The sequence below is a fragment of the Ranitomeya variabilis genome, chromosome 5 (assembly GCF_051348905.1).
Source record: "Ranitomeya variabilis isolate aRanVar5 chromosome 5, aRanVar5.hap1, whole genome shotgun sequence".
NCBI lineage: Eukaryota > Metazoa > Chordata > Amphibia > Anura > Dendrobatidae > Ranitomeya > Ranitomeya variabilis.
The window spans coordinates 558,926,110-558,953,891 of NC_135236.1; the positions used below are offsets into that span (position 1 = coordinate 558,926,110).

The window sequence follows — 27,782 nt, forward strand, 5'->3', positions numbered from 1 at the left end:
ATACAGCAAATACAAGAGAAGGGGAAGGAAAGAGGACGAAACAGGACATCACAAAACATACATTTATATTCAAGTGAGCTAAAAGCCCAGACAACTTGGCGAACTGGTGACCCATATTATGTGGGAAAAACCAGACTTCACCAATATTGGGCAACATGTAAGAACCCCCAACAAGCCCAACCCCTTCATGTTGTTACATATCACGAGTACCCATATTGAGGTAATAATATAACTTCATAAAATTATTGGACCTCATGAAAAAATTTACGCCAACCACCCGGATCCAATTATATTGTGAGCAGGTGTAAAAAAAAAAAAAAAAGGAGTGGGGAAGGGAATGAGGTAGAGAGTAGAAGGGAAATAGGAGGAGGAAATGTAAATAGACTCCTTTGGAGGTTCCGAAATCCTCCAACTCCATCCCGACAACCCGGGCCACCCTTTCATGGGTGATAGTCCATTCTCATAGGTATTAAGCATAGAGAGAAACAGAGATTAATAAAGTTAAATAAGACCGCCGCACTGTTCATGGTCTTTCAAGTGATATTCACACGTTGGCTTCTTGTCACTCTTGGGAACTCTTTCCACTCCCTACTTGGTCTGGGTTTCCTCTGAGGCAGTGGTTGTGGATCATCTAGTATCTTGAAGCCCATCTGTTCGATCGTGCGTCTTCCCTCCTCAAATGACCGACATGTGAAGTGCTTGTTGTCATGGGAAAAAGACAGAGAGAAAGGAAAGCCCCATCTATACCTTATTTTGGCAGCTTGCAATGCTGCAGTAAGTGGTCTGAACTCCTTGCGCCTGTTCAGGGTGGCGGGAGCTATGTTAGCATATAAATGGACTGAGTTTGGAACGCCTGGAAGATTTGGGGATTCCCGTGCTGCCGTTAAAATGAGATCTCTGGTCTCTTCATAGTGTAGCTTCAGTATTACATCCCTTGGTACATTATCAGATCTTGGTTTGCCCAATGCTCTGTGTATCCTGGTGATGTGCAGCGTGGCTGGGTCGGCCTGTGGAAGAAGGGCAGTGAAAAGGCCAGATGCAGTCTCTTTCAGTGTCACTATTGATTCAGGGAGACCCCTTATGCGGAGGTTACTTCTCCTTGAACGATTTTCATAGTCCTCACATTTAATTTCTAGCTCATGTATACGCTCCATATGCTGTCTGATTTGTTCCTGATCTTCCTCAAGCGCATCTGCTACCGTGTCCATTTTGTCCTCTAATGAGGAGGTGCGTTGCAGTATCTCCTGCATTTGTATTGTGATTGATTTCATGGCTGAGGCTAGTTCCTGCCTAAACGTCTCCTGAAGGGTTTTTATAAGTACCGCTGTGGGAACCACAGCGTCCTCCTGTGCCAGCCTCTCCTCGCCGTCTCCTGCGGCGTCCTGCTGCATGGTGAGGAGATTGGTGACATCTGGAGACGGAGCTGCGGCGGCCATTTTGGAGCTGCTGGGGTCGGTAAGCAGATCCGCTATCGAGCGGCTTACCGGCTGAGTGGAGCCTCCTTTCTTCGGCATGATGGTGTGCCGGTGTCCAGGACAGGTGAGAGAACCCCCGGCGTCCTTTTTGTAGTGGTCGGCGTGCTAATAGGGGTGGTTACGGGCTCAACGGGGAGCGGAGCTCAATGCCGCCAAACCGCCGTCATCAAGCTTCGCGCATGCGCCAAATCCATCTTGTTTAATCTGTATTTTCAGTTATGAGTTAATGATATGCTCGTGCTTTGGGGCAGCCTGGAGGGGGTCTTCATGTGATGCTCTGCTAAGGTATTCATAATGCAGACTGCTGACAAGTTACTGATCCCTCACTGACCTAACCCCTAGATTACATAATGAATATAATACATACTGTACATACTTAAAATAAAAACCTTCTGCAGGAAGGAACCAGCCCTGGCACCTACACTGCAGCATAATCAAATGTGTAATGTGCATATAATTATTATGGTTGAGGTTATCCTGATATTTAAAAAAAGAAATAAATAAATCCACTTGAAAATGGCACCTGCGCACCAGCAGCTATCAGTGTACATAGAGGTGATCTGATATTGTGCAGGCACTGGTGGCCCACCTTGCTAGAGAAGGAAAAACAAACTAATTCCTATTCCAAGATGGCACTGCCTGCGCAACAGCAGCTATTGGATCACCTCTATGGACTGATAGCTGCTACTACGCAGGGGCGGTGGGCGCCATTTTCAAGTGGATTTATTTACTTATTTATTTCAGATATCAGGATAACCTCAACCATATTAATTCTACACACAATACACATGCGATTACGCTGCAACGCAGGTGTCACAGCTGGCGCCTGCCTGCCTGCAGAAGGGTTTGTTTTTCTCACTCTCTCTCTATAAATATATTGTAACGGGGTCTACCAAGCTGGGGTACCTCTTTCAGTACCACCCCGTATTTCAGGAGGTCCACTTTGCTTTGGCTGGAGTCTGAATGAAGGACGCTTGCTGGAATTCCTTGATTACATGAGAGCATATAAAAGCTGACTGCTTCTCCACGTATTTCCAGTCTCACATGGAACCTATTATTCATACATATAACTGCACAACATATTCTGGGTGCCGAGTGGTTCCATAACACGTAACATATATGTATGATCAGGGCCGTATTTGCCACTAGGCACTTGAGGGCACGTGCCTAGGGCGGGGCGGCACCTGAGCAGGTGTGTGTGTTTTTTTTTTTTTGTTTTTTTTTAATGCAAAGTCCGGTCCGGCCGGGGTCACCTAAAGGCTTAAGCCCCTCCCCCCTCGCCGCCCCCCCCCCCCTCGCCGCCACCGCCGCCGCCCCCCCGCCGCTGCCTTCTTGCCCATACACACTATGATTGATGCATACTCACCTCACCTGCTCCAGCGACGCCTGGTCTGCTCTCAGTGACTGCACCCTCGCTGTGTGAGCGGTCACATGGTACCGCTGATTAAGGTCATGACCTTAAATCAGCGGTACCACCTGACCGCTCACACTGGACGACGAGGGTGCTGCGCCGGGACACAGCACAGAGGTGGAGGATCCCGTTCTTCTGCGCGCCGTGCGCGGTGTGAGGTGACACAGCCAGGTGAGTATGATGACAGCCAGGGACGGGGGGAGCCGGGGAGGATGAAGGAGGAGGATCGGGGAGCCCGGCAGGCGGCAGCCACAAGATAGATGGGGAGCGGCGGGGCAGGCTGCCGATGAGCCACGCATGGGGGATGGGAGATGACGAGCCAGAGCCACCAATGCCACCATGCATGCATACGGGGGGGATGGGAGATGAGCCAGAGCCACCATGCATACAGGGGGGAGATGGGAGATGAGCCACACATACAGGGGGGGGATGGGAGATGAGCCACACATACAGGGGGGGATGGGAGATAAGCCAGAGCCACCATGCACACAGGGAGGGAGGGGGAGATGAGCCATGCATACAAGGGGGGGTGTATATAAGCCATGCATACAGGGGGGGGTGTATATGAGCCATGCATACAGGAGGGGGTGTATATGAGCCATGCATACAGGGGGGGTGTGTATATGAGCCATGCATACAGGGGGGGGGGGTGTATATGAGCCATGCATACAGGGGGGGGTGTATATGAGCCATGCATACAGGAGGGGGTGTATATGAGCCATGCATACAGGTGGGGGGTGTATATGAGCCATGCATACAGGGGGGGGTGTATATGAGCCATGCATACAGGGGGGGGGTGTATATGAGCCATGCATACAGGGGGGGGGGGTGTATATGAGCCATGTATACGGGGGGGGTGTATATGAGCCATGTATACGGGGGGGTGAATATGAGCCATGTATACGGGGGGGGTGAATATGAGCCATGCATACGGGATTGGGGGGTGGTGGATATGAGCCATGCATACAGGGGGGGAGTGTGAGCCATGCATACAGGCGGGGAATATGAGCCATGCATACAGGAGGGGGGGTCATTATACAGTATCATGGAGAACTGTGTGGCCATTATACAGTATTGAGCATCATGTGTGGCCATTGTACAGTATTAAGCATCATGTGTGGCCATTATACAATATGAAGCATCATGTGTGGCCGTTATACAGTATGGAGCATCATGTGTGGCCGTTATACAGTATGGAGCATCATGTGTGGCCGTTATACAGTATGGAGCATCATGTGTGGCCGTTATACAGTATGGAGCATCATGTGTGGCCGTTATACAGTATGGAGCATCATGTGTGGCCGTTATACAGTATGGAGCACTGTGGCCATATTTTTTCGTTTATAATTATTGTATATAAAACAGTGTGATCAGCAGTGCTAAATGGCTGTGGTTGGGACGTGGATATGGGTGTGACTAGTTGTGAAATGGGTGTGGTCAGAGGCGTGGCCTATAATTTGCCGCGGCGCGCTACGCGCACCGCACACTTTGTCTCCTTCCCTTCTTCAAAAGTTGGGAGGTATGGCACCGCATTTGCCAGATCATAAGTGCCGCAAATCCCATAGGGAATGAATGAGGCCGAACGCAGTGTTGACGTAAGTGATCCGTTATGCGGCACATGCAGAAAAACAGCCGGATTTGCTGCAAAAGGCAACTTCCACATCAGCGATTCTTGCTAAAGTCACTGCCGATAGTATCATACTCACCAAAGGGGGGGGGGGGGGGGCGGCAGCACTAAAAGTGCCTAGGGCAGCAGAAACTCTAAATACGGCCCTGTGTATGATGTAAACTAGGGGGCAGGTCAGTGAGGGATCAGTGACCTGTCAGAAGCCATACTGATGTATACCTTAGCCGAGCACCACATGAAGACCCCACAGGCCCCCCCGAAGCACAAGCATATCATTAACTGAATACTGAAAATACAGATTAAACAACAACCACAAGATGGATTTCATCAACCAAGGTATCATTTTAATCAGTATAACAGCGCCTATAGGACTAGTTGTCTGGTGCCATGTGATCCTCCTGCTCTTTATAACCCTGCCCCCACCACTAATTTGCAGCTTTCAGCCTATGCACAGTGTACACAAATAGCTGCCAAACTGTGGTAAGGATGGGGTTATATAGGGATCAGCATTTTGGGCACTGCTAAATCTGCAGCACAGAAAACAGTGATCAAAATGACAGGATGCAGACAAGTGACAAATCAATGGAATCCTGGCCTCAGCCCATACAACATGCTGCTCTCAGATGGGGTAACAAGAACTTGGTGACAGATCCCCTTTAATAATTCAACTGTAATGATTGTTGCCGGTTATGTCTGAAAATAAATAAATAAATATATGTCCTCTAAAATGATTGTTTCCAGCATTTTATTGTACCTGCAGCAGTTCTGCTGTGTCAGCGGTTAGGCCCGTAATAGCTTGCATGCGGCGATTCACTCGAGCAACCACAGGATCATCGTATTCCTCCAACCAGGCACTAGATATGAACAAGTGGTACACTTCTGCATGAATTCCATTTATGTACATATAATAGCAAATATCAGTGGTTTCCAGAAAGAAAACTTGGCAACTCCAAAGATGGCACAACTAGGTACTAAATTCAGCATCTACATGACAACCACCTGCCTCCAGAATTTCACAGCATTTTAAAGAACATCTAGGCTATGTGCATACATTGCAGAATTGCCGCGGAAATTTTTGCGGCAATTCTGCAACTCCCTGCAGCGGGAAATACGCATGCATATTCCCGCTAAACACTAGCGTTTTCCAAGAGATTTGAAGCATGGCTTGGAAAACTGATTGACAGGTTGGTCACACATGTCAAATATAGTGTTTGACAAGTGTGACCAACTTTTTACTATTGATGCTGTCTATGAAGCATCAATAGTAAAAAGATATGTTAAAAAAAATAAATAAATAAACAATCGTGCTATTCTCACCTTCCGACGTCCCTCGCAATGTTCCCGCTCCTCGCGATGCTCCCGGCAGCTCCTGTTCCCAATAATGCCTCGCGGCAATGACCCCAGATGACGTAGCATCACGCGAGACCAATACGTCATCACAGGTCATTGTCGCGAGGCATTACTGGTAACGGGAGCTGCCGGGAGCATCGCAAGGAGCGGTAACACTGCGAGGGACGCCGGAAGGTGAGAATAATACAATTTTTTTTTTTTTTAACACAGGTATATGGTTCCCAGGGCCTGGAGGAGAGTTTCTTCTCTTCCACCCTGGGTACCAACCGCACATGATCCGCTTACTTCCCGCATGGTGGGCATAGCCCCATGCGGAAAGTAAGCGGATCAATGCATTTCTATGTGTGTGTGGAATCCCGCGATTCCGCACAAAGAATGAACATGCTGTGTGTTTTGCCAGAATGCGATTCCGCAGTGGAAAAAAATGCAGCATGTGCACAACAATGCGTAATGCATTAAAAATGATGGGATGCTTATGTAAGTGGTTTTTATGGGGAAAACGGCTGAAAAAACGCTAAAAATCCTGAACGTGTGTACATAGCCTAAAGCTGTATGCTGGTGTGGTACACTTGAGGTATATCCACTTTGAAGAGCAATAGGTGGGACCTGTATCATGTCATATCCTGTGAATATACCATAGACGTACAAGATGGGAAAACTTTTCCAAGTTGCTGGAAACCAGCACAGACTTGGCAGTCCCAGACAGAGTGGTGTGACTGCTTTGCCCAATTCATAAAGAGGGATTTTTGTGTACTCACCGTAAAATCCTTTTCTCCGAGCCAATCATTGGGGGACACAGACCATGGGTGTTATGCTGCTTGCCACTAGGAGAACACTAAGTGATACAAAGAAAGTTAGCTCCTCCCCTGCAGTATACACCCTCCTGCTGGCCCTCAGCTAACCAGTTCGGTGCAAAAAGCAGTAGGAGATCAGTAACAACATATTAGCTTACAGCATGTCATATTATATATGAGAGTATAGCATATCGGATTATAAAAACAAGCATAAGCCAATACCAGGGTGGGAGCTGTGTCCCCCAATGATTGGCTCGGAGAAAAGGATTTTACGGTGAGTACACAAAAATCCCTCTTTCTCCTTCGCCTCATTGGGGGACACAGACCGTGGGACGTACCAAAGCAGTCCCTGGGTGGGGACAACGTCAGATCAGGCCCTGTGTAACTGCTACTTACAAGTGCGCCACCGCGGCCTGCAGAGTCCGCCTGCCCAGAGTCACATCTGTGGAAGTCTGGGAATTATAATGCTTCAAGAATGCATGCGGACTGGACGAATCCGCAAGCTTGCAGGCGTGTCTTGTCGACGCCTGGTGCCTAGAACCCACGATAGACAGAGAGATAGGCTGTCATCTAACACGGAAGGACTCCTCGATGGTGAAAGGAATACACCAGGCTAAATGGCCGATGAAGACGGCCAAACCCTTCCTGTAAACGTCAGGAAGCCTTCCTCTTGCCGTTAGGAAACCCAAGATACAGTGTCCAACCTTCGGAAGGACGCCGTCCTCAAGACGTACCTACTCAAAGCACTCGCTTCGTTCGGAATATGGGGAACTCATTCCATTTTGTGGACTGGTGCCAAAAGAGATGAGGGAAGAACTATGCCCTCATGACAGTAGTAATACAATACCACCTTGGAACTAGGGACGGGGAAGGCCTGAGGACAACCTTGCCTTGAAGGAAATAAGGGAAAAAAGTCTGAAAAGACCCTTTAGCACCGAAGACTCGTCAGGATGAGGATATCGCCGAGAAAAATGGGGGCGACCTTCCCTAATAGAATAGATCCCAATGATCTAACGGTATGCAATAGGGAAAAACTACATGTGAAAACATCCTGCGAGGTGGTCCCTACTTGCAGTTTTGTTGCAGAAAGACAGAAAGCTATCAGCTCCGCAAGCGAACTGACGTGGTCAGTGCGGATTTCCGAGGATCACTGGGGCCCTTTCTGCTTCTGAAAAGCTTTCGGAAGTGGAAACTGGTACCACGGAATAACCAGAGCATGCAGTGTGATGGCTCTTGGATCTCGAGGCCGAACAACAAACTCGAGTACACAGGCGATCAGTCAGGACGCCATCCGAATTACAACTGTAGAGCTCCAGTGAAGGCGGGTCTGATGGAAGACTTCCGGGTGAAGTTCCCACTCACTTGAGGTGAAACCCTGACGGCTAAATATGTTCGCAGCCCAGAATTCTGCTCCTGGGATATGTACTGCCAAGATCACCGAGTGATAGATCTCGGCCCATGTGAGGTACCTTGGCCATGGTGCTTGAACGTGGGTACTCGCTAGATGATTGACGTATGACACAGCCGTGGCGTTGTCCAATTGAAATCGGATGGGTTGACCCGCCATAAGGTAGTGGACCTACTATAGGACTACCTTTGAGATCTCCAGAGCAATGATCGGGAGGAGAGGACTGGCATTGGAAGTTACTAGTAACCATGGAACCGGGAGAAAAAACCCTGGATGAAGAAGGAGCTCAGAGACTATCATCTGAAAGGCTGCTTGACTTGCTGAAAACTAACGGAGCGAAGGAAACTGCTTCCATTGTCGTCTCCGTTTTTTTTTTTTTTTTTTTGGGACCCTCCCAGCAAATCGAATGAAATGAGGGGATGAGTGAGCAAGAGCGCGAAGCTCCCTGTTGAAAAACCATGACCTTGTCTGGAGGGAAATTTACCATCCTTCTGGAAGAGTACCGGATCATCCTCAAAAAGGATATCTGCTGGGCTGGAAATGAGAAGTTGTCTAAGTTTAGCCACCAGCCCAGGTGAGAGGGTATCACAAGTGATATAGACGACTTAGCGTAGTCCTGCAAGGGCGGGTAAACAGTCGGCCAAACAGGGCAGGACGGCCACGCCTCTAGGTGCAAGATGACAGCCGCTATGACCCTTGCGAACACTCTGGGTGCGGTAGCAAGGCCGAAGGACAAGGTCGTGACTTAAATGCTGTTCACGAATGGAAAAGCAAAGGAATTTTTGAAGAGGTTAGGCATCCCGAATGTCGATGGATGCCAGAAACTGCACCTTTTTTGTTGAAGTAATGGCTGAGCGGAGGAACTCCATTCGAAGAAGAAGAACCATGTGAAAAAATTGTTAGAAGTTTGAGGTCCGGGATCGGTCCTACTTCTCGTTCCCCTTTTAGGAACCAAGATCCCTTAGATCTAGACTGTCCTGGACAACCCTTTCACTGTTGGTCGGGGCTGTAGGAACGTACGATCCTTCGTTAGTCTCCCGCTCAAAAATTTGATTGACCAGCTGAACTGTCTTCAGGAAAGGGGTACTGGTGTGAATCAAAGTAGTTAAGGTCTCCAGGCAGGAGACCGTTGCTCTAGCAATCCATGCGGCGGCTAGGGAGGGTAGAGGGCTGGACCAGTAGCCACAAAACGGAACAAACCAGATTTGCTATTTGACAGATCGTGGCATTTTTAATTGAGGACATATCGGGCAGGGATACTGGTAGGTAAACCACAGGAGATTGTACCCGGTTAATCTGCCGAGTGGCAGAATGTGCCGCTGCTTCCAGCAGGTCATTGCAGAGTTAAAAATTAGGAGCCTCGATCCACCATCCTCTTAACAGGGAAATGGAGAGGGAACATTCGCCTTCTTGCATCTTCTGTTAAATAGTGGTGATGCAGAGGGGGGTGCTCAGACGCCCGAAAAAGGGTGCCTCTGTACATCCACAGAGTTCAGGTCTCCGGGTGGACAGGACAGGTTGTCTGGCGTTAGGCCCGGATGCAGAAAAGGATACCTGGAAGCGACCTTCATGTGCCCGTCTGTTGATGGTGTGGGGAGACCGGCGCCCTTTAAAGTGCCTGTCACCCGTAAAAATCAGACCAGGCATAGCGTCCCACGTAGAGGCTTCTATCCAGTGAATTGCATATCCGGACTGGATGGCAAAAGCTCTACGAGGGAGTTTAGACTGAGGGAACTAGTTACACTGGGATAAACTTCAGCGGAAGAGGGCTCCTCATTTATGACCAGTTTCGGATTGGTCATGTGCCTTTAAGACCAGGGAATACTGGTCGTGTGCATTTAAGACCAGGGATAACTGGTCGTGTGCCCTTAAGACCAGGGAATACTGGGTCCCGTGCCTTTAAGACCAGGAAATACTGGTCCCGTGCCTTTAAGACCCGGGAATTCTGGTCACGCGCCTTTAAGACCAGGGAATTCTGGTCACGCTCCTTTAAAAACAGGGAATACTGGTCACGCGCCTTTAAGACCAGGGAATACTGGTCACGCGCCTTTAAGACCAGGGAATACTGGTCACGTGCCTTTAAGACCAGGGAATACTGGTCACGTGCCTTTAAGACCAGGGAATACTGGTCACGTGCCTTTAAGACCAGGGAATACTGGTCACGTGCCCTTAAGACCAGGGAATACTGGTCACGTGCCTTTAAGACCAGGGAATACTGGTCACGTGCCTTTAAGACCAGAGAATACTGGTCACGTGCCTTTAAGACCAGAGAATACTGGTCACGTGCCTTTAAGACCAGGAATACTGGTCATGCGGGTGTAGGTAAAATCTCGCAGCGAGCGAGAAGCGCCAATTCAAGGGGCGGAGCCACAGGCACGACGTGGGCGGAGCCTCGAGACTTCCATGAATAGGCCCAAGCCGGGGCGTAAATTTCTGCAGCCGGCGCCAGCGTAGAAGTGAGGGGTGGTCACGCCCATTGCTCGAGAAAATTGAGAGCTTTCGTGCCAGGCGAAAAACGCCAGGAAAAAAGGCAGAGCCGCCTTAAGGCGCCACAGTGCGCTTCTGGGGTGCGGCCTGCACATCGGCCGAAGCCGGGAGCTACATTTTGTAGCCGGCTGGAGCGGTACCTCAAGGAGGTGGGCCACCGGGAAGCCTGAGACTGCCTGTGAATATCCCGCTGCAGAAGCCCATCGCTGCCAGGATCTACTCACCAACGGTGCGCGTCCCGGCATGGAGCCGCCGCGGATGTCGGGTATTGCAGCGTGGATGGGCGTTACCTCAGGTGCAGAGATAGAGGGATAAACCTCAATCCATCATCCCTTTTGTTAGGGAGGTGGAGAGGAACCGTCCGCCTCCTTGTGCCATCCGGAGAGGGGCTTCTGTACATCCACGAAGTTCAGCCCATCGGGACCGTGGAGGCACCTTCGCCCCTGAAGGGGATTTCAACTGCGGCCTAGTCCGGCTGAAAAACCCGGGGACTAAATTTATGGAGCCTGCTGGTGGAGCGCGTCGGCGGGCCGCGCGCCGAATGATTGCCGCTGGCGTACAGGCCAGTGGCACCCCCAGGACCGCATCTTCCACGCAGGCAGCGTGAGGAAGAATGGCCTCCGAGAACTGCAGGGTGCCTCTCGTCCCAGACGAGAAGCGCCGATATAGGGGGCGGGGTTACGGCCGTGGGAGGGATCTGCCCACTGCGGCCTACTCCAGCTGAAAAAAACAGGGACTAAATTTCTGGCCTGCCTGGCGATGCGCGGCGGCTGCAACGGAGCGACGCTAACCGCCGCAGTTCCCCGACCGCCAGCGCCTCTCCCCAGGGACTCTGTCGCAAGTACCGCCGGCGCCTGCCCCATAGAGGCCACTGCGGCCTACTCCGGCTAAAAAGCCGGGGACTAAATTTCTGGCCTGCCCGGCGGTGTGCGGCGGCGCGGCCGCAAAGCGATCCGGAGCGCAGGAGGGGAACTCCTGATGTACTCACAGTCCGGTAATGCAGGTCCCCCTGTCCCTGCGCGCTCCATCCATCCTGTCATCCTCTTCTGTAATCCCTTTTGTGCAACGCCATGTGATGTGGGCCTTGTATGTGGGGCCCCCGGAGAGGAACATTAGAGCAGGCTCCAAGTACTCGCCGTCTTGCAGGGGGAAGGGAGATCGGGACCAAAGATGGAAACCGTCGCCCCAGTAAAAATTGGCGTGCTCCAGCGTCGCAGGAGAGGGACGGGGAGGTATACTCGCCGTGCTCGCCTGTTGCTGGTTCGGGGGAGAGCGGGCCCTATAAAAGGGATCCGTCGCCCCCTTCACTCCGTTGAATAAAAAATAAAAATTTACAGAAAAATAAAAATTAAAATAAGAAAGTTGGGGTCTGAAAACAGACCCAAGTGCCTCCTACAGACACTAAGCAAGAACTGGTTAGCTGAGGGCCAGCAGGAGGGTGTATACTGCAGGGGAGGAGCTAACTTTCTTTGTATCACTTAGTGTCCTCCTAGTGGCAAGCAGCATAACACCTACGGTCTGTGTCCCCCAATGAGGCGAAGGAGAAAATATGGTGTGCACTGTTGTACTGTAACAGATCACCGTCTCAATAGTACTAGAAGGGGTGATGAGGTTTGAACGCTAAAATTAAACTTTCAATAATCAAGAGAACAAAAATCTGCAAACTGTATGGAATGGAAAACAAAAAGTATCCTAACTAAAACGTATCTATATGGAATCACAAATATACAGTACAGACCAAAAGTTTGGACACACCTTCTCATTTAAAGATTTTTCTGCATTTTCATGACTATGAAAATTGTACATTCACACTGAAGGCATCAAAACTATGAATTAACACATGTGGAATTATATACTTAACAAAAAAGTGTGAAACAACTGAAATTATGTCTTATATTCTAGGTTCTTCAAAGTAGCCACCTTTTGCTTTGATGACTGCTTTGCACACGCTTGGCATTCTCTTGATGAGCTTCAATCGGTAGTCACCGGGAATGGTTTTCCAACAATCTTGAAAGAGCTCCCAGAGATGCTTAGCACTTGTTGGCCCTTTTGCTTTCACTCTGCGGTCCAGCTCACCCCAAACCATCTCGATTGGGTTCAGGTCTGGTGACTGTGGAGGCCAGGTCATCTGGCGTAGCACCTCATCGCTCTCCTTCTTGGTCAGATAGCCCTACACAGCCTGGAGGTGTGTTTGGGGTCATTGTCCTGTTGAAAAATAAATGATGGTCCAACTAAACGCAAACTGGATGGAATAGCATGCCGCTGCAAGATGCTGTGGTAGCCATGCTGGTTCAGTATGCCTTCAATTTTGAATAAATCCCCAACAGTGTCACCAGCAAAGCACCCCCACACCATCACACCTCCTCCTCCATGCTTCACGCCGGAACCAGGCATGTAGAGTCAATCCGTTCACCTTTTCTGCGTCGCACAAAGACAAGGTAGTTGGAACCAAAGATCTCAAATTTGGACTCATCAGACCAAAGCACAGATTTCCACTGGTCTAATGTCCATTCCTTGTGTTCTTTAGCCCAAACAAGTCTCTTCTGCTTGTTGCCTGTCCTTAGCAGTGGTTTCCTAGCAGCTATTTTACCATGAAGGCCTGCTGCACAAAGTCTCCTCTTAACAGTTGTTGTAGAGATGTGTCTGCTGCTAGAACTCTGTGTGGCATTGACCTGGTCTCTAATCTGAGCTGCTGTTAACCTGCGATTTCTGAGGCTGGTGACTCGAATAAACTTATCCTCAGAAGCAGAGGTGACTCTTGGTCTTCCTTTCCTGGGGCGGTCCTCATGTGAGCCAGTTTCTTTATAGCGCTTGATGGTTTTTGCCACTGCACTTGGGGACACTTTCAAAGTTTTCCCAATTTTTCGGACTGACTGACCTTCATTTCTTAAAGTAATGATGGCCACTCGTTTTTCTTTACTTAGCTGCTGTTTTCTTGCCAGTCTATTCAGTAGGACTATCAGCTCTGTATCCACCAGACTTCTGCACAACACAACTGATGGTCCCAGCCCCATTTATAAGGCAAGAAATCCCACTTATTAAACCTGACAGGGCACACCTGTGACGTGAAAACCATTCCCGGTGACTACCTCTTGAAGCTCATCAAGAGAATGCCAAGAGTGTGCAAAGCAGTCATCAAAGCAAAAGGTGGCTACTTTGAAGAACCTAGAACATAAGACATAATTTCAGTTGTTTCACACTTTTTTGTTAAGTATATAATTCCACATGTGTTAATTCATAGTTTGATGCCTTCAGTGTGAATGTACAATTTTCATAGTCATGAAAATACAGAAAAATCTTTAAATGAGAAGGTGTGGGTTTATTGGCTGGCTAGAAAATGAATCAATAAAAATCAGGAGTTTAACAAACACTGTTTTGCAAATAATAAACACACACACACCAAACTGTTAAAGGAGAATGAATCATTAAAGTATTTTGCAACAACTGAGCCTACTTTCACACTAGCGTTTTTGGCTGCACGTCGCAATGTGTCGTTTAGGAGAAAAAACGCATCCTGCAAAGTTGTCTGCAGGATGCGTTTTTTCCCCATAGACTAACATTACAGACGCATTGTGACGCAGTGCCACACGTCGCAACCGTCATGCGACGGTTGTGTCGTGTTTTGGCGCACCGCCGCCACAAAAAAAGTTACATGTAACTTTTTTTTGTACGTCGGGACTGCCCCCTCCTCCCCGGACCTTACAATGAAGCAGCGGAAGCGTCTTAAGACTGCTTCCACTGCCAACGTCGGGCATTTTCTTCACAGTATGCGTCGGTACGTCGGGCCAACGCAGCGCGATGGACCCGTACCGACGCTAGTGTGAAAGCAGCCTGAAACAAGTCAGTGATACATTTTTTTCGGATCTGTTTTATTTTCCAGATTGTTTTTATTTTCTTCTCTGTACATTATCATGGGGACAGCCATCTCACCTGAGCTTCTGTTAACCGCATTTCAGGATATGCAGCAACATTAAATTAATACTCTGGATATGTCCATTGACTTCTATGGGACACTGGTATAGCATGCTCTACAGCCTGTGCAGAGATCACTACAGGGGGGCAGCATTCACAATGGGTCAGAAGAGATTGTATTTGGTTTGAAATAAGCAGCATTTTATTAGCCTTGCATAATAGAACAAAATGCAATACAGAGAGATTGTACGACATATAAAAAATATTGCACTGCTCCTATTTGTTGGGGGTTATTTTGTAGGATACAGGTGGATTCCATGTAGCGTTCAGAAAAAAAGCCTTTATGTCTTACCTTTTAGATACCCTATAGTTTGCAGTGGTTAAAATGCCAGTTTTAGGGTCACGAACTGTAGCTCTGGCCAGCTGCAAAAAAAGAAAAAACAATATGTTACTTGATAAAATATGAGGCATATTATAGTTATCCAACTTTATCAAGAGCCATCTTACATGGCAAAAAAAAACATGGCAATGGATTAAAACCCAGAACGGTCTCTGAAAATGTGGTAGGCGAACTACCCCTGTAATCCAATGACGCGTACACCTGCTCCAAAACAGATATTGCTTTGTCCACAGCCAAAGTTACATTCCCTCTTACCCCGAGAGTTACCAGCAAATACAGAGACAGATTGCTTTCAAGGCACCAGAGATCATTTCATTCCGTTATTTATCCACATGCATCATAAAAGCAACGTTTCAGCCAGATAGGGGCCTTTTTCAGGCATAAGCGTCATCTGCCGTTTTGCTTATGCAATGTAAAAGGCCGCTTTCTAGCCGAACTGTTGCTTTTATGATGTATTTGGATAAATAAAGGAAGGAAGTTATCTCTCTGGCACCTTGGAAACAAACAATTCTGCAATGTAAGAATGTTTTAAAAAATAGAAAGGTTAGTCATTTATTTTTATCAATGAATAAAATGCAAAGTGAATAAACAAAAGAAATCTAAGTCAAAATCAATATTTGGTATGATCACCCTTTGCTTTCAAAACAACATCAATTCTTCTAGGTAAACGTGAACACAGTTTTTGACAAAGCTTGGTAAGGAGGTTGTTAAAAAGTTTGGGAGAACCACCCACAGATCTTCAGCAGATGTAGGTATGCAAAATTCTCTCTCTTCATGTAATCCCAAACTTACTGAATGTGGAGATCGGGGCTCAGTGGAGGCCACATCATTACTTCCAGCTCTCTATGTTCTTCTTTACACAGAAGGAAGTTCTTAATGACATTGGTTGCATGTTTGGTGAAGTTATTACAGAATAAATTTGGAGTCACATGAGACACTTCCCTAATGGTATAGCACATTGTATAAGCATCTGGATATATTTCCTGATGTATTTCTCAACATTAAGGACACCATTAATCTTTAAATGCAGTCCAAAGTTGTAGGAACCACCACCATTCTTCACGATTGCCTACAGACACTCCTTGGCACCTTTTTCCATTTTGCTGCATCCCACTTCCTGTGTTCTCTTGCACACTTGAGTCACTTGTATTGTTTACTTGTGAAGGTATGCTTTTGTACCACAATTCTCCCATTAAGACTTCTTCTGGCCATATTTCTCTGAACAAATTGGTGTAGCCGATTCCTACTCGCTGCTGTAACTTCTAATCGGATGGCACTGCTGGACAACTTCAGATTTCGAAGTGATGCATGCGGTGTCTCATCTGCGGCACCAAGTTTCCTTGGACAACCATTGCATCTATGGTCCTCAATACTGCCAATTTCTTAGTGTTTTCAGTGATGAGTAATACAGGCAGATACTTATCCATCACGCAAAACCATCAGGGAGGCATCCAACTGGCTTCAAATTAATTCTGCAGGAGGACAACTCCAACCAAAGAAACTGTCATTAGAAACTAAAGAAAAGCATAAAGAAAAACAAGAAGTCCTGAAATGATATGGCCCCCAAAGAGCCCTGACCTCAACATCGAGTCTGTCAGGGATTGCATAAAGAGACAGCAAGCGCTACATCTGCAGAAAATCTGTGGTTAGTTCTTCAAGATGTTTTTATAAACCTCCCTACATAGTTCCTTCAAAAACGGTGTGCAAGTGTAACTAGAAGAATTCATGCCATTTTGAAGGCAAAGGGCAATCACACCAAATACTGCTTTAGATTTCTCTTTTACTTATTCACTTTGCATTTTATTAATTGATAAATTAAATATTTTATTTTTTTAAAGCATTTTTTGTTTGCAGCACTTTTTGCGCATCCGCCTTAAATGTTTGTACAGAATTGCATACTTATTCTGTTGCTGGGTATAATAAGAAAATAACATTTTTTGGCAACAATCAGAACAGTCTGACCTATGTAAATTTATACATTAGGACTTTTATGCCGATCTACTTGGCAGTAGATCCTATGGAAAAAGACTTTCCGTACAATGGTAAAGTACTGTGATAAGCTCGCTCTGAAAAGAACCAGCTGGCCAGACTTCAGTTGGGATAGGATTAACTGCAAATATTTCCTCCTCTCCCTCAAATAGAATGATAAGGGTATTTTCTCACTGTGTGAACGTGCAGCAGATTTTCCATTGATGTGTGTGTTACAGTAGCAGTAAAAAGCGAAATGTGCACCCAAACTGCACCTTTTTACAGTACAACATTCACAACGGTATTTACCACTGCAGATTTACTTGCAAAATCTCAGTAGTGGAAAGGTCCTGTGGATATGTACACTGAAATTTTGGTATAAGAATTGGTAACCGAGCTGAAGCATTTAAAAGGGCTTTCGCATATAATAAGCAGACGTTTAGTAAAAGTACAAAATAAAGACTATTGTTTAGATCTTACATACAGTAGATGATAACCAACATGAGTCAATCTTTCCTTCTCCAAGGAGAACGTCAATTGACTACTCTGAAACTTGGACCGGTGACCCCATTATACTCTGTTTTCCAGCTTATGAAAGATTTGTGAATAAGCAAAAAGCAGAAATGAGAAAATAGAAGGTTTAGCTTGACTTTTCATTTCCTATTATTGTACAAGTGTTCATTTATCATACATTTAATATGTCTCACCTGCTTTCAATTTTTTTTCTGCCAAGGTAAAATAGATATATATAAAAAAAATCCCCTTTTTGAACCAATCACATGGTATGTTACCACTAGTACTGGCTGCACCACTACCACAAAGTGTCCTCAGGTATACAGTCCCAACCATCGGCATAACACCAGATCCCGAAAAGTGCTGAAGTACTACCAAGTTTTCAGCACAATAATACTAGTTCTTTAGCCCTCAGTCTGGCACTCTGTTATTTAGTTATACAATTTGTGTTGCCAAATCACTTGGGTTGGATTATCTGAATAGTGTGGAATTAGTTTTCATCCCGTCAGTCAGTAGTCATGGTGAATAAACATATACTGGGGATGTTTGGCAAGTTCAGAATATTGAAGAAATACTGCATTACCCGTTAATAAGTTCCACAGAACTTCTACAGATTTAGTTGGCCCCATACGATATCTGCGTTGAAACTGCTGGTCAGACGAGCAATATTTTAGCTGAACAGATTACAAAATTGTTATCGTCACTTATGTAAACCATCATCTTCAGACATTAGATGGGTATACACATTTATGGCAATTTGACAGGATATCCCAGAGATGTACACAGTAGGCTATAGGAGCCACTTATTGCTCAACATATATAGCGCCACAACAGCAATCAATAACATGAATCTTTGAAGAAATTAAGGAGAATCTTTCAGCAGTATTTCACCCCTTAAACTGTGCACACATAGCTCTTGCAAAGACAAGCCCAGACCTTTAGCTATACAGTCTGTTATTCAGTTACTGACAAGTCTGCATTTGAATCAATATGCCAATTAGGCTAAAGAGCTTTGTGTGATTGGAAGCATTGTCCATACCTCTGTCACTCCAGCTCTATTCCTGCTTGAATGATCCTTTGTTATGACTTAAGTAAGGGAGTTACAACTAACTATTTGTGCTTTTAAAGAGTTGAAAGCTTGCTTTAAGGCCGTGTTTTTTAGGACAGTCTTGAAGTGTGCACTAAAGTAAGACGTGCCAAATCAATAAGCGGTATGTGCTTCTTAATTAATTTGGTTAATCTTTCATACTATGTATCACTGCAAGAAATGACTGGCGCACCGCTTTTTGTGGTGTAAATGACAAATTTGTCAGGACTCATCCACACCCCACTTAGCAAGCTAAGCTCATTTTTTAAGACGTAGGCAGAGCTGCCCAAGATTGGCAATATCATGAGAAGTGCAAAAATGTAGTGATATTTCAAACTCGTATAACCTGCTTGATGAATTGTCTTCGTAAAAACATATTCACACGCTGTAAATTGGAATATCTGCAAGCAAGACTGGCAAGAGATTTCATCCATTCCATTACAATGGGTGAAATATACAAAATAGGGAATTGTTAGGATCCTAAAATGTTAGTTTGCATTGAACAATCTTTTCATCATCGTGCTGATGGGTTTTTCTTTCATTGTTCCAAATTATGGGTGATTTTTCCTGCCCTGGAGGGCCAGATGGACATCAATGGTCTAAAGGTTATTCTGATACTGCATGATTTCTGCCAGAAATGTAACAAAGTAAAAAGTAAGGTGAATGAGCAGAAAAGGACTACTACCACAGTCATTAGCTGTACGTCAGCTAACGGCATGTGGAACGATTCTAGTACCTTGTGATGAGCTTCAAGACGCCAAAACATTTCTGCCAAATAAAATATGGAATTCAGTTTGGGTAAAGTTAGATCAGCGCCTCCAATATTTTATTTTGATTCTTTCCATATTGAGAGTCTTTCTTCCATCTGCTTTTTTTGGCTTTTAATTTTCATAATCTTAAATGAAAGACTTGAGCTTTCCACGTACACACAGCAAAAGCTGCTTCTAAAAACTGAAGGGAAATTGGACAGGACCGATCGGCCTCCTCCGTCTCTAAACTATACTCTAAATGTAAAGTTATTCTCCTACGCTGTGTACCAGAATAATAAGATTTAATGGAGACAACGAGGAAACAAAGATGACCCTGGATGGATGACTTTTTAAATACATTGTGCTAATTCTCTGTTACACAAACATTTTGCAGATTTTGGCACACATGCAACATTTACAATATTCAGATTTAAAACATCTGCTGCTTGCTATGTATGAGAGTCCATTCATTATCATTGTATTGCAATTTGCTGCAGATTTTCGGTGGGCAATGCATCACAAAGCCATGGTGCAGTTAGATAAACTCACAGAGGTCCTGTATCTATCTATAACTTGTAAAACACCTATATGAGTATAAGGAGCAATACATAAGGGGCCAAAGGCACGCATTTTCTTTGATGGGTAAAGTGTACTCCATGCAACTGTACTGTGCATTACCATCATTGTGGGAAGGTATATCTGATATTCACTCCCTGTTTAACTGTATGTACATTAAAGGGCCATAACTCATACAGCACTGGCTATTTTAGCTTGTACCTTTTCAGTATCTTTATAGGTATTCTGTCTATAACTTGTATCAACAACTGAAATATCCAGAGATGTATGATGTACCGTAAGTTGAAGATGAGAAAAAGATGAAAAAAAAAATCATTCAAATTCATCCAATGGATGATTTGACAAACAGCATTTCTTGGACGACTGTCATCCATGGCTTCATGATAAAAAAAAAAACCCAAAAAACCATATGGGTCACACAGTAAATGATAATTATAAAAGAACTGTGACAGATTGCTCTCAACAGTTTTAGGCTATGTGCACACGTTGCAGATTTGACTGTGGAATTTTCTGTGCAAATTTTGCATTTCTTGGCAGAAATCGCAGGTCAGAATCTGCACCTTTTTTTGGTATGTGCACACGTTGCAGATTTTTGTGCAGATTTCTTCCTTTTTTTACCCCTGCAGATTTCTATTATGGAATGGGTGCAGAAATGCAGCAGATCTGCACAAAGAATTTACATGGTCCGTTTTTTGACTCTGCTGCGTTTTCCGTGCAGATTTTTCCGCACCATCAGCACAGCATTTTTTTTTCCCATTGATTTACATTGTACTGTAAATCACCTGTGGATCTGCAGTGTTTCTGTGCGGGAAAAAAAGCTGCAGATCTGCAGGAAATCTGCAGTGTGTGCACATACCCTTAGGTCGAGTTCAAATGTTTTAGCTTCACATCCATGGCTCCATAAGGCCTTCAATCTGATTACCTGAAAAATGGTGTATGTGATGTGACGAAGCAACTATTGAGTTTGTTGAAGAAGACGAAGTCACTTTGTGGTCTCTTTTCTCTTCTTTGGCAGTTGGCACCTTTTTGGTAAAGTGACCTCATATGCTTCATTCACTGCAATTGTCCATCCAGTCTGAATGCCTGAATCCCAGGTTTCCCATGTTTCAGGACTTCGGATGGATTTCCCCAGTGAAGTGACTATTTGTGGCTAAACACGTGATGTGAATTTAGCCTTACCTACATCATACTATTGTACTGTACACTACACAGTGAAAGAGGCTCCAGCAGGGCAAAGACATTGAGCCGGCAAGAACGGTTTGATCACAAAGAGTCTGAAGACTTGTGAATGCAGCTCTGGATTGTATTTCCAGATCCAGGTGTAATATTGCCTCTGGTGCCTTGGACCGAGAAGCGGCTGCTCCCATCTTGTCCGTGAAAGACAGATGTGAATAAGCCTTTAAACAAGAAGTATAGCTGTTCTCATCATACCAAAACATGAAGCATTTCTACTTTTACATATCCTACAGAAAATAAAAAACGGATAAAGGTGTTGTGCACCATTTTGTTATTTATGGACTTTCATGAGGATCAGTGATCAATATCAGATCGTTGGGGTCTGACAGCTGTCACGCCCCACCGATCAACTGTTTTCAGTTGAGCCACAGTATCTGAGAACAGCTACTACATAGTGTATGAAGCCGTGCTGTTAAGACCCCACTAATTTGATATTGATAACATGCTAAAGGTAATCATAACCTAAGTAGGGGACAACCCCTTTAATCCCCGGGAGATAAGTTCCGCCTTTGGCTGTTGGGCAACTAAGGCCCACCAATGGGTTAAGGCTTAATCTTTAGTCCCACTGCAGATTGAGCAAAGCCGGCAGACTGCCGCCGCCAGTTGTGTTAGAGCCAGATACAAGTAAGGACGGGGAGGAGATGGAGGGCATTGTTGAGCTCTTGAGACACACAGAGAAGATTGTAAATATTTATCAGCTTTAAATATGCTCAAAGAAAAAAAAAAGTAGATTAAGAGAAAAATTGTTGGGATAATTTTAACATTTTTTACCAATTTTCTGCATTTAGTGTTTGAACCCGTCACTTGCCCTTTGCTGCCCTTTTGATAGGTTATTTATATATGCATAATGTTTTGTCGAGCAAGAAAATCACAAAATGACCTTACTTTTGGCTTAGCCAGCTCTTTAATTTTCTCGATTTCATCATTGGACAAAACATCCAAGTAACGCACAATGCGCGGACTATCCCACTCATCTTCTTCCTTAATGGGTCTCAAAATCAGAAGAGGATTCCGGAATCCATCATGATACCGACAAAACAGTCTCTTCATTCTTCTAGGAGTCTGAAAATCAGACCACATATAAAAATATGCAAGAATAGTTTAGTTAAAAATCACAAGGCTCATTTACTGCAAACTGAATTAAAAAATGAGTGACCAAAAAGGCATAAAAATTATAAAATATGACAAACTATGTACTGTTTAAGCCCATTTCACAGTGTAACAAATAGCACATACTATAGCCCCGACTAGTCAAGACCGGTGTAGTGCATGACAGATTTCCTTTTTTTAATGCAGTTTCTACCTTGAGTGATAAATATCATGATCATTTCAATGGTTTTAATTCTTCTGAATGTCCAGTTAGGTTTCTATTTTTGGTTTATGGTATTTTACCCTATGAATGGAAAAAAGAGGAGTATATGTTTAGATTTCATTTTGTGGGTTTTTCTATGGACCACTAGGGTATTTGAGTATGTGATCACTTGATCAATGGTTTAATATAGTGCAATACTTCTGTGTACTGTCCTGAGTCAGTATTAACACGACAACGCATTGGCACTCTGTGATCGCACTATGGTTGGCTAATGGGGTGTAAAAGTAAGGGGGTAAACTACTGTAACAGGTACAATCACAGCAGCTGTATAGAGTGGGCACCTGCCACACATCAGCTACTGTGACCTGTGATTTACACCACACATGAGGAAGGCCTCCAACAGCTTTCGATTTCATTCATTACATACCAAAAATATTTCCCACTTACAGTTAAAGAGTAAAAGTTAAATCCTTTCAGTGGCACTTATTAGTCTGAGTGGCACATCATCTAATCATTGCAAGATAAATAAGGTCATTTCAAGCTTCCTCAATATACGGAATGTCCAGATAACACAAATAGAGGGTGTCCTCACTGTGCCTAGGCCTCATACTGATAAGGCTAAAGCAGAGAGGTCACTGCAAAGGCAATGAGGGTTAGCCCTGTATAACCATGCATAGACATGCCCACCTTGGCAGTATTTATTTAGGGCTTATTTTTTTTTTTATAGTCAATTATTAGAATTTTAACAGACTGCCAAAATCTACCAACAAGTTTAATGCCTCAGTTTCGGGACTCGAACCCTCCTGCTGCGTGGTCAGTTTCCCTTTATGCCGAGCTACAGCCTTTTTGTTTCTGTCCAAATGCTGATGGTTCTTCTGTCTTTTCCTTCCTTTCTTTGGTTTGCTTCTATTCACATGTCTCTCACTTCCCGATTTGGTTCTACCCTATCACATATTGCAAGGGGCTATGTATACTCACCTAACACCTGCATCTTTGCTGGCTATATTTCAAGACAGATGGTGTTTGGAGATCCAGCTCCTCAGCTTGGGATTATCTTACCTGGCTATTCTCTGTTGCTTTTCATACTGTGTGTTTGTGTGTCTTTTTCCCCAGTACCCTTTTCTATACTTTTTCATTTGGGGTGTGGGAGGTGTTTCCACGTATTCCGTTTGTTGTGTAGTGGTTCTTATTTTCTTCTGTCTTTTCTGTGTGTCTGTGTGAACACTTTCATAGCCTGTGCCTTTTCCTCAGATTTTTTCTGTATTTCACTTACTAGCTATTATTGTTTTAATGTTGCAAATTGCTTATACACAGGGTACAGTTAAGGACATTTAGGGTAAGTAGAAGTTGAGTGGGGGCTTCAATGGGTATATTGAAGGTGCCAACTTCTGCGGTCAGGCAGGGACAAATCAGGGACAGATTATTGACTTTCATAGTCTGAAATGGGTCCTGTTGGGTTCAGGTGTTTGTCTCTCCTGGTTCCTGGTTTGTACTTTACCCGTCTGATTGTGCTTATACAGCCATAACACATGCTCACGGACAATATTCTAATAGGATCATTAACCCCATTACACCAGAGAAGCGGTGATCAGTGAGCAATCCCTACTGAAGATGTGACAGATCTTACTGCTAAGCTCCTCTTGAGCAACCCTGACAGGGTCCAAGCAACCATGGTAATAAAATAAGGTTAATTTTTAGTGTGTAAAATATAGCTAGCTAGATAGATAGATATTTTTATTATTTTAGTTTAAATAAAAATTAAGATTAGAAATTAATTAATAAGTCCTGATTCTGATAGCTTGCTAGGGCAAGGGGCTGATGTATGAGACAATTATTTCATAACTAACACTTCGAGGTACTGGTACCATTTTCACTCCTTCCCCACGGCACAGGGCTTCGTAAGTGTCCCGCTCAGGCAAGTAGTCTAAGGGTCTGGTGTAGATACCAGAACTTGGGGTAGAAGTTTCCTTCTCTGTAGTCTTGTTAACCTTCACTTCCGTTGTTTGTTTCTCCAGAAGTCGCTCAAAATATCTCAGATTTGCTCCTGCTCGATCATGGCTGGAATCTATGGAGACAGAAGAACAAAATCAGTATATTACATAGACACACAGTTCAGAAATAACTACGTTGGTTCTGATATTTATATTTTACGTATAACCTTGTAATTACCTTATATTTAAGCCGTCTAGATTTACCCTGCAGAATGTTCAATGGTAACAAAATTAAGAGAGCCATTATAACTAGTAAGCAAAGCATAACTAGTAAGCAAAGCAGTAAGAAGGCAGCGGATGGTCCAGGGTCTATCTACTTCAACAGCATAACATGCAACTATTAATGGGGTTATACAGGCTCGGGATGAAAGTTTGTACCACATGCTGTCACAATTTCCTGTTATTGTAGGAGTGAGTGCTCGGTCAAGGGACTGAATGTATCCGATTTGCATACGAAGAGTCACATTCCAACTAAACTCTCAAGTCACTTGTATGGAAAGAAGCTAAACACGTCTAGTAGACATGTAGTCATGAGACCATCCACTCGCATGGGCAATACCAGGAAATCATGACCACATGCACCCCACATACAGAAACTGTACACTTCTGGTCAGCGCCAGTAGAACCCCTTTAAGGCAACCGTTAAATATAGATAATTGGCTAAAGCTGTACAGGCAAATGATTGGCCAGTAAAATTCCTTAGGACAACTATAAAGAAATTCAGAATTATCGTGAAAAATGTCAGTGCCTCACATACTTCAATGTCTGGCCTATATTTAATTTTTTTTTTTACAAATATATTTTATATTGTATCCTGGAACTCCTCAGTATGTAGTCTTTTTGGACAAAAGTGAAGTAAATGTTTAGGTCATATGGTTGCTTATATATCACCATTAATTAGCACAGCGCTTTACAGACATCATCATCACTATCATCGCTGTCCCCATTAAGACTCACAATCTAGATTCCCTATCAGTATGGTCTTTGGAGTGTGGGAGGAAACAGTGAACCCGGAGGAAACCCAGGGAGAACATACAAACTTCTTGCAGATGTTGTCCTTCATAAGATTTGAGCACATGACCCTAATACTGCAAAGCAACATTTATTGCACACAATGGAAGCTATATAGAAAAATGCTTAAAATCACAAAATTGCTGCTTTTCGGTCAAACAGTCACTAAAGTTGTATGTATCCTGGTGGTACCAGTAAAAATTATACTTCCTTATTGAAAAACCATGACCTCACATCGACTGAAAAATAGAGAGAGATTGGAATCGAACAGGTATTACAAATATTGATAGCTAATATTAGTATATAAAAGACAAATATTATTTTACTTCGCTAGGTTTAAGAAAGAAAATGATGAGAAAACAACGGTGCTAATCACTTAGCCCCCATGCTGCCCAATGTGAAATGAATGATACATTCAGGACACCATAGAGTTTAAGCTTATTGTCTTTCATTTGAATAATTTAATTGCAATTAATTTCACTGCCATCTTAAATTAACAACACATCCATGTGCACTGAGCTCCACTGGATAAAACCGAATACTACTGAAGAGTGTGGCCTCACCTAGCGCTAGCAGTCGTCTTGTGAGCTCGACTGCCCTATGGAGGTCTCCTAGCTGGAAAACAGTGTAACTGAGGTAGTCGAGAACGTCCACTTTAACTGTGGTGGACTCTTCTCCCTCATCCATTAGCTTCAAGGCTTCCTGCATCCACAGGACTGTATGGTAATAGTCGCCATCATTGTAGGCAATTTTCCCCATTCCAAAGCAGTCATCCACAGATAAGGATGAGACATATTTACTACCTAAAACATAAAAAGCAGAAATTCATTAAAAAAGAGCCAGCAACTGTGGGATCATCCAGTTTACAATAATATTCAAATATGTGAAAAATTCACAAACACCCCCACAGAAAAATGGTTAGACATGAGTATATGCATCTCTTCAGAATGTAGTACTATTCCGATTATATTACATCTTTTAAACACTAATGATTTCATAGTTTTTAATGTTGAAGTTAGGCCCCTTTCATATATCAGCTTTTTGCCGTCAGTCACAATCCGTTGGCTCGACGGATCCGTTGCCGATTGTGAAAAACTGATGTGACGGATTCGTTTTTTCGACGGATCCAATTAGCGGATCTGGCTAATTGGATCCTAAATAAATCGGAGCATGCTCTGTTAAAAAAAACGGAATCCGTTGCTGGATTCCACCATTTGATGGATCTGGCGCCATAGGCTTCCATTTGAGCAAACGATGGACGCCGACGGATCCGTCGCTGTCTGTTTTTTTGACGTAAACAAAAAAAAGTTACTTTGTCCGTTGTCTCCGGCCACCAGATAATTTTCTACGGATCCGGCAAAGGACGGATGAAACGTGAGGCCATCCGTTGCAATCCGTCGCTAATACAAGTATATGAGACAAAAATTCTAATACAAGTCTATTTTTTTCAAAATTCGACAGATTGCGACTGATGGAAAAAAACTTTCTCTCTGGTTCATAAAGGACACAAAGACATGTCTTGTCATCAGGCAGTAGGGAAGCATCCATCTGCCTCTCCAGGTTTTTAAAATTTAAAAAGGGTTTCCAGCAACAAAAAAGGTTGTTTCAATGTGTTTGAAATACAAGTTAATTAAAATTCAGCGTCCCTTTGTTTCACATCTAAATTTGTTCCAATGCATAAGGGTGTGACCAGTGACCTGAATGAAGGAGGCTGGCTATCAGACCAGCACTATCTAAGCCACTCCATTTGTCTCTGTGTCCACAGGCAATACAAAGGGGGGCTGCCATAGCTATTGAATAAAACCGGAAAACCAGGTCCTTTCCAGCATGTCTCTACTTACGGATCTATATAGAAAAGCAGGAGGTGTTCCTTTTCTTTGTCAGGATGAATCCAGAAGAATGGACAGGTGTAGAACTCAGGACATCAGGACAGTTATCATTAACGGAAATCAGTAAGTTTAATCAATTTACACTTCAAACACATTAAAACAATGTTTTTATGTGGTTTTAACAAAAGTTACAATCCATAAGTAGGAGTAGCACCATGCAATGAGAGGTAGGCTACCTAGCAGTAACAGCAACAGACCAGTATTATGCCAGAGGTACATGGTCAAACATGGATAGAAAGGCAAATGTGTCCTGTGCCACTGTGCTCAAAGAAATAAAAGGCCACAGATAAAGAGACAAGAAGGCACTGTATGTAGTATACCAGAGTATATGGTGACTGCACGTTTTACCCTCATAATGCATAGCCAGGTACTATTCTGACCATTTATTCTGGCACTTTACGCTAGGTGCAGTGATGTACTCAATGGCCAGTATTTAACAGTGCAAAAGTCAGTGGTGGCCACTGATTAGTGCTACATGTGCACGGTATACGTGGGATTTAGGAACCATTATATTGTTAGAGCTAATACTATTTTTGCTCTGTAGATTTATACTGTAAAATCTTGTTAATGTTTTAGAAATGCAATC

General features: G+C 44.3%; 1 protein-coding gene across 4 annotated transcripts in view; it reads right to left on the reverse strand.

Annotated features, from left to right (window-relative positions):
- P4HA2 (prolyl 4-hydroxylase subunit alpha 2) overlaps positions 1-27,782 on the reverse strand; it is a 182,933-nt gene that overhangs the window by 59,891 nt on the left and 95,260 nt on the right. For all 4 annotated transcript variants that reach the window (XM_077265959.1, XM_077265957.1, XM_077265958.1 and 1 more), the window contains exons 6-10: positions 25,871-26,110; positions 24,171-24,370; positions 21,879-22,055; positions 14,817-14,887; positions 5,268-5,367 (exon numbers count right to left, since the gene is read on the reverse strand). In XM_077265959.1, the coding sequence (XP_077122074.1) occupies positions 5,268-5,367; positions 14,817-14,887; positions 21,879-22,055; positions 24,171-24,370; positions 25,871-26,110 (788 nt within the window). The remainder of the gene's footprint in view (positions 1-5,267; positions 5,368-14,816; positions 14,888-21,878; positions 22,056-24,170; positions 24,371-25,870; positions 26,111-27,782) is intronic.